We start from the raw sequence: 19,459 nt of genomic DNA, 5'->3' as shown, positions 1-19,459 counted from the left end.
GGCTCTTGCTTTGGGCTCTGCACAAATCAGGGTCCAGGGAAGCAGAATTGCTCAGGACAGTGAGCTCTGCTTTCCTGCCTTTCCTGGCATGTTTGGAGAGGCAGGAGGTGCCTTGGAGAGGTCTCTGTGAGGAGCTGAAGCCTGAGCAGGACACTCAGCTTGGGTTTCCACTGCTCTGCCCTCCTTGGGCCAGGGACTGAGTGAGGAGAATCCCACAGGGAAACTCAGAGCTCTGGGAGATGAAAGGAGGCATCACTGTGGGTAGGAGACAAGCCAGGAGCTGGATAGAGAGGCTGAAATGTCACCAAAGTCCTTGCTGAGGGGCTGGCACTAACATGGACCCACTGGTTGCTTTTCTCCCTGCAATTTTTTTAGAGCTCAAGGAATTAAAATTCACCAAAGCCTTAATTTCTGAAAGTTATTAAGTCTGACATAATTTTTCTTTCACAATGTCCTTTAATTGGACTGACCAACATGTTCCTCCTCCCCAGTGGGGGAACATTCTTTATTCCCCTTTATTCTTGTATCAAGCTATGAGAAAGAAGGGTTGTGACCAGCTCCTAAGATGCAGATTGCACACAAGGGTAGCACAGCAGAGCCATCCTGCTTTCTTTACCAGCTCTGCTCAGTATTTAAACAGAGTTATTTAGTTCCCACGGGAGAATTGTGCTAGAATAGAGAAAGGCACAGCACGCAGCTATTATTGGGGCAGCGATTGTAATGAGCATGGAAAATGGAACAATATATAACCTATTCTTAATAGACTCTTGGGAGGGTTATCCTCTGCTATTCCTCTGATCCCATATCCAGAATTTTTATTTTTTTTAAATAATTGATAATGCCTTGGTTTTTTTCATTTGTATTGCTCAGTAAACATTAATGGCATTTTCCACAGATGGATTATCCCTTTGCCTGCACCAGATTATTTTAAACAAAGCAAACTCCCTTGTTTCTTTTCAAGCAATTGTTTGATGAGAGAGCCTGTCCTTTCCAGAAAGGACACTTGACCATGGAAGGTGAAATTTTTCTGCACTGAAACTGCAGTTGTGGCAGCTGGGAATGCCCTGGAGTCTGTGTGAGCTCCCTGTCATCACCACAATTCCTGGTGAATGCTGTGGTGAGATGGAGCCATGCTGGCCTAGACCTTCTCTACCATGGAGAAGGGGCCTGAACTCCAAGAGGGAGGCAGGCTGGGAAGATGTCCAACATTTTGTGCATGCAGCGCTTCATTATGCAACTCTCATGAATAGAAATCCTCTGTCCTGGAATGGGAGTTATTAAGCTTTAACTTTGTGGCCACAAATGTATCAGCAGTTTTGAGATCTTCAGGATCTTAAATATGGTGCTAAAAATGTATCAGCCTGGCTATGGAATTTTTGGGGGATTTTTTTCCTTTCATAAAGGTGTGTAAGAAGAACATGGGGAAATTGAAGGGTGCCCATGACTGTAGCTCAGCAGCTGAAGCAGAGCAGTCAAACTTAACTCAGTGCAGGTGAGGAGAATGTGAGCCTTAATGCCTTCTGCTCCATGGAAACAGCCTCCATCCACTTGAAGGCTGAAGCATTGCTGGTGGGAGAGGGAAAACAGGAATGCCATGGAAACATCTCTGCTTCACTAAGGAAGCTAAGTGCTGTTTCTTTTGGTTTTACTCCTAGGTGTGTGCTGTGGGTCATCCCACAGCAGCAATTAAACATTTTGTTTCAGTTTTGGGAGAGAAATCTCTCCCTGACACTCACTTGCGTCTTTTCTTGGTTTGTATTTCCTTGATGCAGTGACATACAAACTGATCCTTGCCATCTAGGACCAGGGCTACACTGTGCCCCAATTAATAGAGATTTAGTGCTGGACATGTTTTGGGGCCAACATGTCCCCCATGTTAAAAGTATTTTATTGCACACCCATTAGTAAAGGTTGGGTTTGTGTACTTTAACTGATAAGAATTCTATGCCTTCTTTGTTGTAGGAAGTGTCATCCTCAAGATGTTTTTCATGCCTGTCATGCAGGCAGGCTGCAGCCTGGCTGGCGTGGAACCCGGCAGGATGGCACTCCTTGCTTCCTGCTGGTCCTGCTCAGCCTTGGCTGCTCACAGCATCACTTTGCTCAGGGTGTGGCAATGACACCTTGCTGGGCAGGAGCTCTCCTGGTGCACAACCAGCGCAGTTTGAGACACAAAGGTGTAAAGTGAAGCCCGTGACAGCTTGAGGGATTGCGTGGGCCTTTATCAGCCAGAACCTCTCTGAGCGCAAACACAGAAATGTTGTTGACAGACAACTTTCATAAATTGCTTTGTTGAGTGTCAGCTTCACTTCACAGCACATTGTCACATGCCAGTGCTGACACTTGTGGCAGAACTTGCTGGCGCAGTATGGCGTGCTCGTCTGTAGCTTCTTCTGCATTTTCTTCCTAGGAAAATCCTTATGGTCCAAACTGGAGCCATTTTATCAGGTTTTGTCCTTGATGCATGGGTGAGAGGGGATGTTTTGCACAGTGTGTGCAGCCAGACCTATGCCAACATCACAATTAAAAACGGGGTGAAACAAAATGAATGCTTTAAGTGTACTCATATTTCTGTGCTGTATTTTCTGCTGCTGGATTTCTAATGCTCAAAATCTTTTATAGGAGCTTCTGTTACTCAGAGAGCAAAGGTTTGCTGCAGCCTTACCAAAGTTAACAGTAGTTATGGGCCAGGTTAGAAGAAAACATCCTTCTTTTTTATGATTTACTTTTCTGAGGTGTTTGCCCAAAGCCATGCCATCATGGCAAGGAAATTTGTCCTGCTAGTATCACATAGAGCCAGACAAGGGTTGTGGTCACTATGATGTTAAACTGAGTCACAAAACTTCCTAAATGGTTGCTGTATGTGTGTCTAAAGAAAGAAAAAAAAGGAACATCACTCATCAAGACTAACACCAAGCAAGAAGAGTGAGAAGCAATGAAGAGACTGTAGGAACTTCAAAGTAAGCAAAAAAAAAAAAAACTCTGTGGATTCCCTTTTTCCCTGAAAATCGGGAAGCAGCAGATGGATAATCAAGAAAACTCACATCACCTCCTTGAGATAAGGCCTGGGGACTGAGCTTGCAAGGCACTTGAGTAAAACAAAACATGCAGGAAGCTGTACATGGTATCTACAAGCTGTGGATCCCCCGGATTTTCCCAGGCACCTGGGGGGTGTGGGGTTACCTGGAGTCAGCAGCTGGTGCAGGTGCTCACTGTGCAGCTGGGCTGTGCAGCCTCGCTGGTGTTTGGGTTATCCTGATGTCAGGAGTCCCTGCATTCCACCACAAGCTGACTCTTGCAGCTTCCTAGAGGTCAGGAAAAAAACCAGTATTTCCTCAGGGGTTTTGTCATGGTTTATGCCATAGGATGGGGCTCATGGTTAAGAAGGGAGCAAGGAGAGCCAGCACTTAATTTCAACACATGGCAGAAGACCTGCTCTGAGGTGGTGCAGAACTGAGAGCAGGAGCAGTTGGTGCTCCCTGTGGGCAAACTCAGTGAGTGTCACATGAAAGGGATTAGCTCAAACACCATGGAACAAAGGAGCAGATTATTTTGACATTTAGGCCTCAATATGGCATTTCTTGTTATGATTTGGTCAAAAAGTATTAATAAGGCAAAAGCACAGTGGGGGAAGGGGTAAGTGAGTCCCACAGTGGAAAAATTAGCACATGGTAGGACTGGGTCTGCTGTGGCCCACAGCTTTTTGGGGCTTAGGCAAAGGGTATCTTGCACATAAGGCCACAGTAATTTTCAGTCTCATGGTGGAGCTGCTCTAGATGACATCAATGCCCTTGGCTAGCTGCCATGGCAGGGTGCTGAAGAGGCTGTGGTATCAAGGTGTGTTGGGGGTGTTCTATTCTGTGCTGGTGCTGGGCTTTCCCTCCACTGGGCAGCAGGAAAACCTGTGGCTCAGTGCCTAAACAATGGTCTGGTGTTCGGTGACTCGCACAGCTCAGGATCCTGCTAGCTCAACATATTGGCCTTGAGACTCCATTTCTTTGAGTGCACATGTCTCCAGTGATCCTTTAATTTGGGGTGCTCTCCAGTTTGTGAGGGAGATGAAATGTAGGCAGTGAATTACATCATCGGGGGCTGGGTGTGTGCTCCCAAGCTGAACATGTGTCCGTGGCCTTGCTGCAGTGCTGTGGGGCTGGAGGGCAGCAGGAACCCACTCTGACCTGATGTGTAGCACAGGGGGATGCCTGCTCTAGGTGCAGCATTGGGCAGCAGAGCTGTGGCAAGAGGCTTTTATTTCAAGGTTTCAGCTTTTCCAAAACACAAAAGGATGTGCTTGAAATTCATTCCTTCATGCTGATCCTGGGAATCCTCCATAACCTTGAGCTCTGGCTGTCTCTTTGCTCACCGAGCCCTGACGCGCCCCAGCATCGCCTCGTGTGTGGGGAGTGAGGGAGGGAGGCTCTGGGGCAGAGGTGGCTTTGCAGGAGCACCGTGGCCAGCCCTGGCACAGCCCTGGCAATGCCCTCTCCCTGGCACTGCCAGCAGCAGCTCTGCCTGTGTGGCTGCCAGCCAGCTGAGGCACTGGCTGGGATGGCACAGGTGCCTCCACAATTAAGGTGGTATTTGGAATTTCACAGGTGCCCATTATGAGCAATGCAAACACCCACCCAGCCTGTAACTGCAAGGCTTTAGACTGGTTCCCTGTGTGTAAAGAACTGTTCTGTTCCCTCTCCAGGCCCTTGGGTGATTGCTTTTCCCTTAGGTTTTCACCCCTTGCAAGACCTGTGCCCATGGCTGAGCAGCAAAGGCTTCCCAGGCCCCTCACCCAGGGCAGTGCTTGTTTTTGTCACAGCAGCTCCAGCACTGCTGCTGGTGCTCGTGCCCGAAGTGGCCAGAGATGAGGCAATGTGTGTGATCTGTAACAGGGCACCCACTGCCCACCCTGCCCTGCTTCAGTCCCACCCAGCAGCGAGGGTTCACTGCTGACCCCCACCCACAGGGAGAGAAAGCACCAGACAGGGAGAGCCTTGCCAGTCCCCACCAACGCCCTGGCTGCTGCCTGGGCTCAGCACTGGGCATCCCTCACCCCACTGCCCTCCTCCTGGCCTTTTCCCACTTGGGAACTCGTTACCTCTGAAGTGCTGCTGCAGCATCTGCAGCCCTGGCACTGGCAGGACTCGTGCCCACACCCAAATCCAGGCTGCTGCAGCACCTCGCAGTGGTAAGGCTGGGGACTGGAGGAGTTTGCAGCCTCTGCTTTGAACATGTGTGGCATGTGTGGAGCCAGAACATTTAGGGAGACCCCAGCTGCTAGAAGGAAATGTCCTCACCCTGGCACAAATGGACAGGCACAACCACCCATGTTCCTCTACAGCTGCTCCCTCCTAGGCACACCCATCCCCACATCCCTCTTTCCGTTGCTCAAGTCCTGTTACCCTCTCATACAGCACATGCCTTACTATTTCCATCTGACAGCAAGGATTTCAGCAGCATTTCTTAATCTGTTTCATATTTTAAAGCAGGCAGCTATCCCTCCTGCCCTTTATCTCCTAACTCTACCCTAATAAATATGATTGCTTCATCCTGTGAGACCTGAAAACCCATTTCTGAAATCCCCCTGGCAACTAGTACAGTTAAACAAGCATATAAATAATTATGATAAAAAGGCATAAAATGCCAGACTTGGGTCAAATATACTCATGGAGTGACATTAGCAACAAATAACTACGCAGGGTTTGAATGTAGATGGAAAAGGATGAATAAAGAGTAGCTACTTCATTGCCCATAACTGCCAGGCTCCTAATTTGGGCAGGCCATATTTTACTGATAGCAGAGGAAACACAGTCATAATGCACCCCTACCTTTCCTGCTTTGTGAAAAATCCCATCCATCCCCAGGGAAGCAAGGATGTAAAAAATAGCGGTGTGAACGTGAGGTGAAAGGATAAGACAGAAAGCACAGTCACAGGATGCAATTCCCATGTGTTTGTTGCACATCATATGCTAAGTTCAATTTTCCAAAAGCTTTGTTTTATTTTTAAAGGTAACATCTTTATTATTATTATTATTATATTTATTAGTTATTATTATTATAATTATGCAGAGATGAGATTTTTCCCCCTTTGATCACAGAGCAAACAGTTTGCTTTTGAAAATGTTAATGGAGTCCTGATTTAAAACATTTTTTCTTCACTTTTTTTTGTTGTTGTTGTTGTTTTTTAAAACGTTGCAACAGGCAGGATCTGGGTTTCGATTTTCTCGTCCTACACAAAGAAAGATTCTGGAGTTCACACTCCAAGCCACTACCGGTAGGTCCTGCCTTGCCCAGTTGTCATCATCTCAGTGTGGTTTCGCCAGGTGGGGTGGGTAGGTGGGTGGGAGGGGAGGAGTTGGAAGAAGGGAGGGTATTTGTCAGCTATGTCGAGTCTTGGTTAACAACTTTGCCTCCATTCATGGTTGGTGTCCCTGAACTTTTCCTTGAGCGTCCTTGTTTTTCTCCAATTTCATGCAGCGATGGCTCTCTGTACATGCACACTGCAAACACAAAAGACTCCTGTTAACAGCCCTGAAGTCACAGACAGTCATGACCATAACAAATTATTTCTTTGTACATGATGTTGGGTTCCAGCCCCATTGCAAACACACACCCACACACACCCACACTTACAAAACCCCAACTGACCCAGCAGCAGATCGTGTTACCAAGCAGGAACTGTTTACTTGCCCTTGCTGCCATTTGCTTCTGTCTCTGTATTCTTTCAAAGGCAGAGAGAAACAGCAGATTGACTACTCACAGATAAATCTTTCTAGGTTTTATGTGCTTTATAGCTTTTTCATGCTATATTCATATATATAAAATAAACATTTTAGCTCACAGAGTCATGTACTGCCTTGAGATGCTGATTATCATCTAACAACAGGTTCAAGAATGACCCGGTTCCAGCCCTTGACCTGCCATCAAAGCCCTTGAGAGACCTGAATCAAAACTACACCTGCAGCTGAGCCATGAAGGTTTTCTGGGTGTTGAGCTGTGGATCTGAAGTGGTGACTCAAGCCCATTTGGCTCCATCAGCCAAGAGCCAAGGTCTGCTCTCAGCACTTCCTATTTATTCCTCAGTAAATCAAGCCAGCCAGCCAAGGTCAGGGCTGTGAGCAGACACATGGGATGAGTTCAGTGACAGCAAGTCAGGAGCTGTCCCAGCTTTCCGTGGTTGTCTGGCAGCACCTGAGAGCAGGGTGGCTGGAGGGCACCTTCTCTCCAGACCCTGGCTATGCAGTGTGTGTCCTATAAAAATGCGCTCGCTGGAGCCCAGACGGCCGGAGGAGGCAACGTCTGCCCAAGGCATGGCTCATCCCCACTCCTGGGCAGGACAAAGCATTTACCCAGCTCACCATGTGGACTAAGTCCTCACGGCTGTCCTCGTGCCATGTGAGGTGTGCCAGAGCAGGGGCACGAGCTGTTCACTCCAAGGAGAGCATCTCTGATGAGCTCACTGCAAATGTGGCAGGGTGCAAATGAGATTGAAAGAGTGAGGCATCTCAAGGGCAGGCACAGTGGAGTTGAGAACATAAGGCAGGTCCAGACTGCAAATGTCACGTCCAGATCTTTGCAAAAATTAGGAAATGAAGAAATGATTATGTACTGCTTCATTTTGTGAAGTTGTCACATCACAAACAGTGGCACAGAGCTCCAACACAGGATAGAGCCTATCAGGGTTTGGTTCTGGGTAATCAACAAGAAAAAAACTTTAAAAATTATCTGAAGAAATGGAAAAAACCACCCCATGTATGAAAAGGCAATGTAAGCATTTGCATCTATGATCTCCCTTGATTTGCAAATAAATCCCAGCAATTAGAGGCAGGCTGAAAATGACATTATTGCTCTGTGCTTTTACTCCTGACTAGATAAACAGTTACAGCACTGTGCAACAATACAGGACAAAGATAAAGTGCAGTCAACTGTGTATTAATAGGAGGGATATTGAATTGAATATATGAGCAGTGAAAAAATATTACTTTTCCCATAGCATATTTTTCATGCAAGGCTTTCAAAGCAGTTTAGACACACACACACACACACACACACACTGGTCCTCCCAGCAAGCCTGAAAGGAGGTACTGCTCTGCAAACTGTTACTGCAACTGGAGCCATTTTTTCATGAAAATTAGAAGGAAAAAAGAGAAAATGAAGGAGTTGTCCCATGGGTCTGGGCCAGGGTGAGCTGTGTCAGGACTGCCCATCAGGTCCAGACAATGGATGCTGTCTGCATGCTGCAAGGACAATGTGTAACATGGCAGCAACAGATGGAAAAGGGCTCTCACATCCCCTTTCAGACCTGAGCTGCCCCTGACACCTTGGGGAGGATCACTCAACAACATGGTGATGGTGAATTTGCCTGTTGGGGTGAAGTATCCAATAAAATCCTAAAGAAAGTATGAAATGGTTAACAACAGAGGAAAACCCATGCCCTTGTGATTTCTTAGCCTGAGCTGCAGAGTCTTTGGATAGCACTGAGGGTGTGCTTCACTGCTGTGACTCACCTTATTCTCGGCTGTGATGTTTGCCCAGCAGAATTATGTATTTGTGCCAGTGTTGTCCCAGTGCCCCTGACGTTCCATACAAAAAGTTTTGTCTCAAGTGCACTGTTGCCTTCATCCTGACCTCCCTCATCCCAAGCTGGAGCTGGAGGGACCTCCATGAGTTCTTCCCCCAGAACCAAGCTCATCTCACTCACACCCATCCCCAGTAACCCATCAGGCTGGGTCAGATGAACCACAAGGACTGAGCCCAGGTGAATGCTGCAGCAGCACCATGGCATGCAGCCTTTCCTCAACTCCCTGCCTCTCACCACGGCCTTTGGCAAAAACCTTGAGCTGCCAACAAGGCCCACAGAGTAAAGAATATAAACCAGGCTACTGAAGTAAACAACATTTACAGCTACAAATGAAGGAAACCCTGTACCTGACAAATAGGGCAGGAATTATAAGTTTTATCTTCCAGTCTAGTGCAGGATACAAATACTGATGTGGGGCATGGCTGGAGACTGTTCACACTGAGCTTTTCAGACAGAGCTGTCAAAGCCTCTGTACCAGACAGGCTGTGCCAACAGCCCATGCCAGAAAATCTGTAGCAGTACAGGACAAGCATATTTTCAGTATTCAGATACACCTATAGGATCAGTGCATGCAGTACTTACATGGCATCATGCAAAAGAGATGCCTGGGCATTCTCCTACTCAAGAGGCCTGCACACATGTGCTGAGCTGTGGCCATGGCTCAGCAGGGGCTGTAAACCCCCTGCACTGTGGCACACAGGTGTGCACACCTGCATCTGCACAGGCACAGGGCTTCAAGGACAGCCCAACATGTTGTGCAACACAGGCTCCTGGACTGCAGCTTGCTCCTCTTTGCACTGAGGAATTCTGAGCGTGACTCACGCAGGGAGATGTTAGTCATGGATGGGGAGGGGGTGTTTGCAAACGGACCCAAGTGAGTGCCCAGATCTTCACAGCTTTCAAAGTACATCACTGGGCTCCAGGACTTGCAGCACTCACTGCCAGGTCTCTCTGGGATCCCTCTGTGTGTATGTGTGTGTAGACACACTTCTCTGTCACCTGCACTGAGGTAAAGCAGCAGCAGTGTGACAGTCATGCCCGGACACCTGGGAGGTCTGCTGCAGCACACAGCACAAGGAACTTTGGAAGGATGAGCAATTCAGCTAGAACAAGAGTTCCCTCCCTGCTTTGCCTTGCTTCTCCCACCCACCCACACCCACACACCTAGCCAAATACAGCCCTTAATGTCTAGAAACCAAGCTATTGCTTTGGAGTTTCAATCAGATAATCAGCTCCTATGCCCCAGATTCCAATCAACACATCCATATTCATGCTTTAATTGGGAAGTGCTGTTAGCTTGATCTGCTGAAGAGCTGCAAGTATTAATGGAAAGGGGTGAATGCAGTGGAGCTGTGCCCATGTCTGGTTCTTGTGGCTTTTGATTCCCTGCTCCCCTGTGAAGCAGCAGTGCCTGTCACTCAGGCACAAGGGAAAAACTTGCACAAAGATCAAATCAAAATTAGGAAGGAGACTGAAGGTACAAGTGAGGAGGATGGGGGTGGCAGGGACCATACTTCCTGAAGGCAAAGGCGTGGAAGGGGCTGCCTGTCACCCAGAACAGCTCAAACTCTTGCCTACATGCTGGCACAGGATCACACTCTCATTTCTGTTTCCTAGACACGGCACTGGCACATCACCCACATGATGACACTGAAATCACCCTGGGCATCAGGGACTGCCTGAGTTTGGGAAGCATCGTTTTGTGTCCTGACCCCAGCATTTCTCACTTGGCATCACTGCAAGTTGAGGAGGTTCAGGGGATGCAACAAACTCCCTTTCCTCTCTCTAGAATATGGCAAAAAGCTTATTAAGCACATTAGATATTTTCCATCTATCCATCTTCACTCTGTGTCTTCCCTTGTCTCAGACCCTTGCGAGTCAGGAGAAGCCAAAACTTTCCTAAGCTGCTGTTCAGCAGGTGGGCAGCCCTGCAGGATCACCGTGTGCCCAATGGTGCTGGATCTGGGCAGGGCTGGAAGCACATCCTCTGGTAGCAGCCCTGCAGGCTCCTTGCCTGCACAGATACCACAGCTTTGGGTGTTGGTATCTGCCTGAGTGGCTGCATTTGCCAATGCTTTGGTGCAGGGAATTAACTGCCTGAGCAGCAGCACTCAGGGGCACCAGGGAGTGAGTGATCAGGCATCCTCCTTTTCTGCCTCTAATTACTGAATTCTAAATCCCAGCTGATGCATTTCTGAGGCATGTCAGCTCATGTCTATCTGGTGTGAAGATAGACATGTAAAATGTGAAGGATGTTGCCACTTTGTTCAGAAAATAAAGGCAGCACAGGATGGCAAAAAGCCAAGCAAAATCATGGTTAAAATACATTACATTTGTCATCTAATAAGATGATTGAGAGTCTGATAGATGAACAAGTGAGTTAGTGTGGCACAGAAAACATACCAAAGCCTGCCCACCTGGAAGACAGACCCAAAGAGAGGAGCTGTGTTAGCAAAGACCTATAGAGTGTGGAGACGTTGAGGTTTGATTTTTTAAGAATACTTTTTAGGATGTTGGGAAAGTAATGTTTTATACGAGCAGGTAGTAACAGGACAAGGGAGAATAATTTTAAATTAAAAAAGGAGATATTTAGGATGGACATTAGGAAGAAATTCTTCTCTGTGAGGGCAGTGAGGCACTCCCACAAGTTGCCCAGAGAAGTTGTTGATGCCCCATCCCTGGAAGGGCCCAAGGCAAGGCTGGAAGAGGTCCTGAACAGCCTGATCTGGGGAAGGTGGCATCTCTTCCCATGGCAGGGGATTTGGACTAGATGTTGTTTAAGGTCCCTTCCAACCCAAGACTTCCTGTGACTCTATGCTTTATGTATTAAGGTGATACCTTTGAAGCCTTTTCACAAGGCCTACTGCATTTTTCTGGTCAACAGTCTGGTACTTATTTACAACATCTGAGGACTCTGCCTTAGCAAAACTTGGATGTTATTTCCCTGAGGAATGACACTGGGAAGGATCTGGCTGCTTGGATACTCATCAGTGGTAATAAATGGATCCAGACTAGTCATTAACAGGTCACCTTTGTATCTGAGACATGCTCACATCATGAGGGTTGAGGTGCCATAAATTCAGAGTAAGGGACTGCTCTGCTGACTTGGAGGAAGTTTTCTGCTTCTGTGGCCAGATTTGCCACCCTAAATGTTTTCTAGTTTGGGCCAGGAGAGAGAGGAAATGTAACTCTTTGGGAGAGTTACATTTGGAAAATATGTCTTCAAGAAGAAGGAAATATGAATAACAGAGCACACCCACAGTAAGCATCTGATAATATTCCTACTTAAATTACTGGAAACTTCTCACATTGAGATGAATTTGGATATTTAGAAGAACAAAAGGCACTATGGATGGTAGGATTGTTCCAGCACTAATCATTACAGACACTTAAAGAGACTGAAATTTCTCTAAAAGATTGCTTGTTGTCCAAATGACAATTATACTCAAGCTCATTTCTTGTGCAGTCTAGTTCAATCTTGATGTCTTCCTTTTAGGGTTCATTTAGCTTGAATAATCAGGGATCAGAAATAAAAATATCAAAAGAAATGTGTTGCGTATGTGTGTTTTGAAGCAAAACTGGCACCACACAGTACATCAACTGCTGCCTACCAGGCTGTTTGCCTTGGCTGTGCCTGTGCACAGATGGGAGAAGAACTTAACATCTCCCCTGTTATTACTTAGTAAGTTTTTTGTGCTTTCATATTGATTAAGCTTAATCTTATTTCCAAAAACAAACAAATCCTACCTACACTAAACTAAAAAAAACTCCTACCGACCCAAACCCAAAACTTTTCCAGTTGGTATCTGTTGAATTTTGTACAAAATACCTCCAGCCTCCTGCCAATCTACGTGAGTCAAAACACTGTGAGTGTTTAGCACAGCAGAAAGCTGTAGCTGCTAAAAGCCATAGATAACACACATCCATACATAGATACCACTGTGTATATATGCATATGTGCTCCCATGAGTATTTAGAAATTGTCTGTGAGGCTATTTCTTATTTATGTATAAGTTTTCTGTCCATTTGCAATTTCAAGGAGACTTCTGAATTCAGAGAGCAGGATGAAGCAATGGGAATCAAATGAGCTTAGGGAGCAATCTGGGATTTTTTCTCTTTCCTTTCCATGTGAACCCTTTCTTCACTAAACTGCTGCGCTGCATAGTTTTTCTGTATATCAGAAACAGCTGGGAAGTTTCATCTCAGATATAACTGCTATTAAGTGGCAGGTGAAGTGATTCCTAGCAATGGATGTGGCACTTCTCCTTCCCTGGAGGAGCAGATTCCTCCTTGCACACATTCCTGTGTCAGCCATCACGGGACAGGGCTAATGCTGGTGGTGGTATCCAGCAGCAGGAAACCTGGGGGTGTGACTGTGGATGGAAGCTGTGTCCTGAATAAGCAGCAAAGCCCACACACTGGGGCAAGCCACAGCTTTCTGCAGAACCGACATGCAAATACAGCAGGAGAGTGCTTTGAGTATTTCCTTGGAGTCATAACAAAGAGAAAGAAGCTGGGTAGGAATTGTCCCTTTTCTGTAACATCTCTGCTTGCAAGCGCTGCTCCTGGGGACTTTGATGGATGCGGTGCAGAGAAGTCACATGGAGATGAGCAGGTTTTACTCCAACCCTCCCCACAAGCCTCTCCTACCTACAATGAATCTCAGGCTTGGGAACAGAGTCCTCCGTCTGGAGTCCCAGTCCCAGACAGCTGAATGCTTTGGGAAGCTGACACGTGCCTTGGCTTGGGAGACTGCCAGCTCTTTGATGCAGCAGCGCTCACAAAGCCTGACTGCAAAGCGTGTGGAGGAGGGAAGGAGTGGAGGAGCCCTTAATTTGGCTGCCAAGTTCCAAAGCGCTCGCTGCTCGGAGGTTATGTGACAGCTGCGATTGAGGCAAGTGTGGGAGGATGCAACTGCGGGAAAGGGAAGCTCTCGGGCTGGGCTGGGTTATTCAAAATGAAAGCCAGAGCGGCATTTGTTGAAATGAGATCTCCGCTGTGGGTCAGGCAGCTCTGTTAAAGCAAGGCTTTCCATGAGGAGAGCCACAGGAATGGCCTAGTTTAATGAATGCAGAAGGAAACTGTTGAGCTGTTCGGCAGACACTGTGCATGCTAGATTAAAAAAGAAGCCTGGATTCAAAGGACCCCACTGATCAGTGCCAACGCCCAGCCAGGCAGAGAAGAAATACCATAGGAGGTGGAACCCCAGCTGTGAAAGCTGGTGCTTGTAAAAGACTGTCCTCGTGGTCAAGGCAAGAGAGAAGCTGGTGACCAACCCCAGGCCTGAAGCAGGCCCTGTTCCTTAGCAACACACCAGGGCTTAGGGTACCAATCCCACTAATGCCTCAGATAAACAACAAAGGGCTCCTGGCTGCAGAGAAGCTGTTGAAACCAAGCACAGGACAAGCAGCTCCAGGCCATTCTGTGCTCTTTCAACATTTCCATTTCCTGTGCAAAGGCCACAGATACTCTGGGAATGCTGCACTGAATTTCTCTAATGCTTTGCTTCACATGGTCTTTTCCTTACACAGAACTTCTCACCCCTGAGCTGGGAAGCTTTTAAAAAGGCCACTGCTGTGTGGAGAGAGCTATGGCCTCCACCACTTGTGAGTGGCACCTGTTAGGGGAGCATCAGTTCACACCTTCTCCCACAGCCAGCATGGAGTGGTGAGAGGGAGCACAGAGCTGTGCAGCCAAGGCCAGCTCCAGGCTACTGTGTCCCTCAAGGAGACAAATGCCAGGACAAAGATAGGGTCAGAAAAGATACCTAGTTTGGGGATCAAAAAGTAGTGCTTTTCCCAAGAAAGAGATAAAAATGCTGTTTCCAGAATCAAGTTAGTACCTGTTAAGTACTGGGCTTACCACACTATCTCTCCATTTATTAGGGGCCAGCCCACAGAAAGCAAAATGTCCTGGCAGGAGCCTGAGGCACACTTCAGAGAGGGTACAGGCATCTGCAGGAGGGCAGAACTTCAACTCCATGACTTTCACTGAAGCCTCACACTGTGACAAAGACATATGGCATGACAGCATCCCATCTAACTTTGGACAACAACTCTACCCCCCAGTGACTAACTAGGATGTCTTTACAGATGAGGAAAACAGATTTAATCTCAGGGTAGACATAAAAAGAACATCCACAGCTGTGCTGGTAGGAACAATTTTTCTTCTGTTACTATGAATGGAGTGCCAAAGTCTAAAATCAGGTGAGATGAATCCTGTCTCTACTGACTCTATATGGGACTGGAAATCTTCTGAAATACACTGGCAAAATCCTCTGAGAAGACAACATTATGATCACTGCTACATCACATTCCTTTGGAACTGCTGGCTGCTTTTCTTTACCAGTAATTTCTTGGGCTGCTGGGCTTTTAAATTCATCCTTTAGCACCCCAAAGCTAAGAAACCCCTTTGAGGCTAGAAGGAAAGCAGAGGAAATGCTAACAGTGCAGCCCAGCACTTACCTGAAGTGCTACAAACATTTCTTCTTGCTTTCTGGTCTCAAAGCCCAACACCCCCACCAGGAAACCCCAACTCTGAAGTTGTTACTTTCCCCTACCCAAACCCCACTGAGGGAGAAAGGGGGCAAATTCCATACCTTCAATGGGTTTGGGTACAAAATGTGATGAGGGTTTGGTTTTTTTCACTCGGTTTCCCTTCATAATTTGACCTTCTTTATTGAGTCCCAGGAACCACGCTCGTCCCGATTCCTGCTGCCGGTACAGCGTGGAAGAATAAATAACGTAGTAGTTTTCAAAGACAGATTCTTTAAATTTGCACTCTGGTGTGAAAACATCCTGCAGCGAGAGAGAGAGAGAGAAGAAGAGAAAGTAATGGAAGAATTAATAATCACTGATTTTCTAAATTGGGCATCACTGAGTGATACACAACGGTCACGCATTGCAGTTAGCAACAGAAAACAACAGGCATCAGCAATGCCGGCTCCAGCACTAACACCCATCTAGACAACTCCCAGCTGAAAGGCAAGGCTGTCCTTCCCTGGCAGAGCTGGGCTTTGCAAAACAGCCCACAGTGAACAGCCATGAAAAATGTGCAGGAAAAGTCACAAATTTGCCAGGATTTAGACTTTAATACTAAGCAAAAGAAAGAAAAAGAGAGCTGAGAAGCAGAGACAGCCTTGCTCTTCCTGATGCCTTCCCCTGACTTTGCTCATACCTTCTCTGATGGGCAAATGTACAATGCTTGTTGTCTAAAATATTGAGGTTGCTTCAAATTCTTAGAGGCAAAAGGCAGTTTATTGAACCATTTAAGAGGATTCAAAGAAATGACAGTACAAAAGCAAGGAAACCATTTAATTTCAAAAGCAGTGTGAGGAAATGCTGGCACAAAGCCTGGAAATCTTTCAATAAAGAGAAAGAAGTAATTTTCAAGATTTCTGGCGTAAGTATTTCTGCAGGTACCCAGAAGCATTTCCACACCTGCCCTGGCGCAGAGCACATATGGATCTGTCCAGGACATCCCCTAAGCCTGTGATGGCTGTGGGAGAGGTTGCGCCATTGCCACTTGCCCTGGCTTTGCATGAAGTCTCCAGGATGAAACTGCACTCAGCTATGGACTAGTAATTGTTATGTCCCAGTATTCACGATTTTCAGAACAGAGAAACATTAAACCTCTTTTAAAAGATCTGGCTGGCCAGGGGATTCTGTAACAGTGGGCTCCCCAACCTTCAGTGAGTTGTATGTGGTTGTTAGTGGGTTGGGTTTTCTTCCCAGACTTTGAGATTGAGCAGAAAACTATCCTAGACAAACAAATTCTCTCACTAATTTTCTAAAAAACATTCTTGCAAAATAAGTTCAAGCCACAATGAAAATTCATTTTCTGAATCAAAAATGTTTCAGCAAAAAAAATCCCTTCTTACAGGTCCCAGACAAGGCATTTCTGAGGCCTGTGAGTGAAGGCAGATGCTTCTACAGGCAAGTGATGCTCCCTCCCAAACCTCAGCCATTCCCAAGTCTTTGGGATTTTCTCCAGCTTTGCCAATGCAAAACCCATGACCAACATTGAGCACAGCATCTGGAGTAATGCCACGTGTTCACTGCAGACCTTGTTTAAGAGCAAACATTCTGAACACTCAGCAAACCTCAGGAACGTGTTCCCAAGCGATCTGGGGGTTATATAAAGTGTTGCTGGTGTGACAATAAATCCAGTGTGCAACAGACCCACAGAGACGGGCAGGTTCGAAGCTACAGAAGATAAAGCACAGCAGAAAGCACAGAGCTGTGCTGCACACGTGAATTCTGCATCAATCATTAGCACCACACAGGTAAAAATACCATCAGCAAAATGGGCCATTTTGCCTTATCTGAGGGAGTCCTTTGTGCCAGAGAAATAAATATTTTTAAAAGAGAGTGAAACAAGTTAAGAGAGATCTAGATGACTTAGAGCATTATAAAATGGTGTTTGAAGTAGCTTCCCAAAAGAACAGTGTTTAAGTGTTCCTTAATCTGCCCTTTATCTCCAGGCTTTGGCTTGCCTGGGAAGGCACAGCTCACCTGGGAGCTGGGTTTGCAGGAGCTGCCTCTGAACTGCTGGCTCGGGGGCACTCCCTGGCACCAGGCCCAGCCAGGCAGCAGCTCTCACACCAAACTGGACAACTCAATCCCCTTTGCCATGCCTTCATTACCCCATCAGTAAAAGCTGATCACGAAAATTCCCTTTAGGGGGACTAAAAATTTGGTGGGTTGTGAAAGATAGCCCCCAACTTGACTTAAAGCATGGAACTAAGACTATTTTCAATGAAGAAGAAATATCAAAGCTAATGCATTTCAAAAATGTAGTTTCACAAAGAAAAGAAAAAAGATATTTTAATTAGAAGTTATTGCAAGTTAAGTTTTCAGCTCAATATCTATTTTAAATCAGTGTAATATTTTATGACATGCAGCAGTAGTTCATAAAAGCAGATGCTGTATTGTATACCCACTTGTACCAATTACTTCACAGAACTCTTATTTTAAAGCAAATGCATGTAAAGACATCAAAGTAATGAAGATTTTAAGAAAATAAAGAAAAATCTATTGATTTCCTTTAAATGTTTATGCTCCCCCACAAGCAAACAAAAGCATCCCATTTGTTTTGTGAGCTGGCTGGTTGATTCCTCATCACCCATAAGTCAGTGGAAACAGCACTTCAGGATTTGAACCATGGCAACACTACTATGAAACACCCCAGCTCTGTCCATTCAGCAGCCTAGAAAACCCACAGATCTGAAAGCCAAGTTCTTGTTAAATAATACTGGGTTTATCCACTATTACCCTTTTTATGTACATCACGTCACCTGCAACAACTGGGCGAAGTGGAGACAGACACCCATGGGACACTGCTCATCCTGCCACCAAACTGACACATCCCAGGGTCCTCACAGGTCTGAGCAGCAGGAATCTCTGTGGGCACTACCATGGACTTGACACAAAGAGCAGGAGGATGAAGAAAGAACCAGATGACTGGAGAGGAGACAGGGCAGAGGAGCAGGACTCGGGCCACTCTCCCAAGAACTGTCTCAGGATTTTTAGAGTGTCATCTAGATCTCATTAACATGCAAACCTTATGTTTTTCTTCACTGGTGTCTTCTTGGTGCCCCATGGCCAGCCTTCAGCTACACTGCATCATTTAGTTTCAGCACACGCCTTTTGCTGTCAGCTTTGGGGCACCAATAACAAAAGGCTATTGGGATATTAATGGCAGAACCTCTCCACAAGCTTCACTGTCAAAATTAATTGTGCAATTATGCTGAATCAGGTGGGAACTACTGTTTCAGTTGTCTTAGGCTGAGATGAGCTGGAAAGAAAGACAGAAGTACAGGTGAGCACAACAGACTGCACAATAACAAAGCAGTTTGTAGCAGCCACTTCTGTAGACAGAAATCTGAGATAACAAAAGGTATTTTTAAAAAATCGCTGATCTATTCACCAGACCTCTGGGCCATGCATGATTTAGGGTTTTTAAATTTGTTTGGTTTTGTTTATAATATAAATGCTAGATGAGCAGACCTGGAGTCAATACTTTCTCTTCATCTCAGATAAGGAGTGGGTAAACGCAACAAAGGGATCCTCAGGCTGTGCCCCCCATGTGCTTCTGACAGGACATAAGCATTACCCAGAGGTAATGCTATGGGGTAAAGCCCTGGGCATGAGCACCACCTCACTTCCTCACTTGCTGCAGGGACCTTTGGAAACATGGTTACAACCAGTCCCACTCAATTATTTTTCCAACTCTCTCCTTGATTGAAAAAGCATGACCAGGTATAAGACAGTGAGAGGACAGATAGCTTCTATATTTTAATCACCAGTCATTTTCAGTCTTTAAACAAAGAAATAAACAGTGACTCCATTTTCTGCACAAAGTCCACAGAGGTCTCCTGTCAGGACTGTCATCAACTCAGCTCATTCAGAAAGCCCATCAGTTCTTCTCATTAAAGAGTATGCTTGTGATTTGTAGAAAAAAAAGATTTTCTCAATTTAATTGAATATGAATTAGGTCTTTGACTGAATTATTTTTGCATACAAAGTAAATAAATACATTTATTTTTTTACCAGTTGGAGATTTAGAGCCTGAGGTATTTTGTTAAGTGTCTACAGATATTACTGAAAGTGGCTTGGAAAAGCAGTTGTTTTCTAAGTTATTAAATTAAAACTTGTATGAAATATTTGAAAAAAAACCCCATTAGTTATTTACATGCAAAATTATTAGCATCTGCTTGCAACTTGTATTTTGCATCTCAATCCAGTCCCTTTGAAGAAAAGGCAATTGTATTAAGAAGAGTAATTAGATTTGCTTTGAAAAAACAAACATAGGTCTAGTTTGTGCTAACTGCAGTTTTACTGGAAATTTCACAGTCTAAAAAAACAACCCCAACACAGTAGGTATCACACA

The 19,459-nt window shown here is 45.8% G+C and overlaps 1 protein-coding gene across 3 annotated transcripts in view; it reads right to left on the bottom strand.

Moving 5' to 3' along the window:
* Positions 1-5,962: 5,962 nt before the first annotated feature.
* The window catches only part of FGF12 (fibroblast growth factor 12), a 218,254-nt gene continuing 204,757 nt past the window's right edge, over positions 5,963-19,459 (bottom strand). For all 3 annotated transcript variants that reach the window (XM_054283045.1, XM_054283044.1, XM_054283043.1), the window contains 2 exons: positions 15,168-15,366; positions 5,963-6,488 (listed from right to left, as the gene is read on the bottom strand). In XM_054283045.1, coding sequence (XP_054139020.1) covers positions 6,370-6,488; positions 15,168-15,366 — 318 coding nt within the window. In that variant the 3' untranslated portion in view covers positions 5,963-6,369. The remainder of the gene's footprint in view (positions 6,489-15,167; positions 15,367-19,459) is intronic.

Source organism: Melozone crissalis, unplaced genomic scaffold, assembly GCF_028551555.1.
Source record: "Melozone crissalis strain CALT ecotype California unplaced genomic scaffold, PUWL_Pcris_2 ptg000034l_1, whole genome shotgun sequence".
Classification (NCBI taxonomy): Eukaryota; Metazoa; Chordata; class Aves; order Passeriformes; family Passerellidae; genus Melozone; species Melozone crissalis.
Note: the sequence above shows the minus strand (reverse complement) of the source record. Positions and strands in the feature narration are given on the sequence as shown.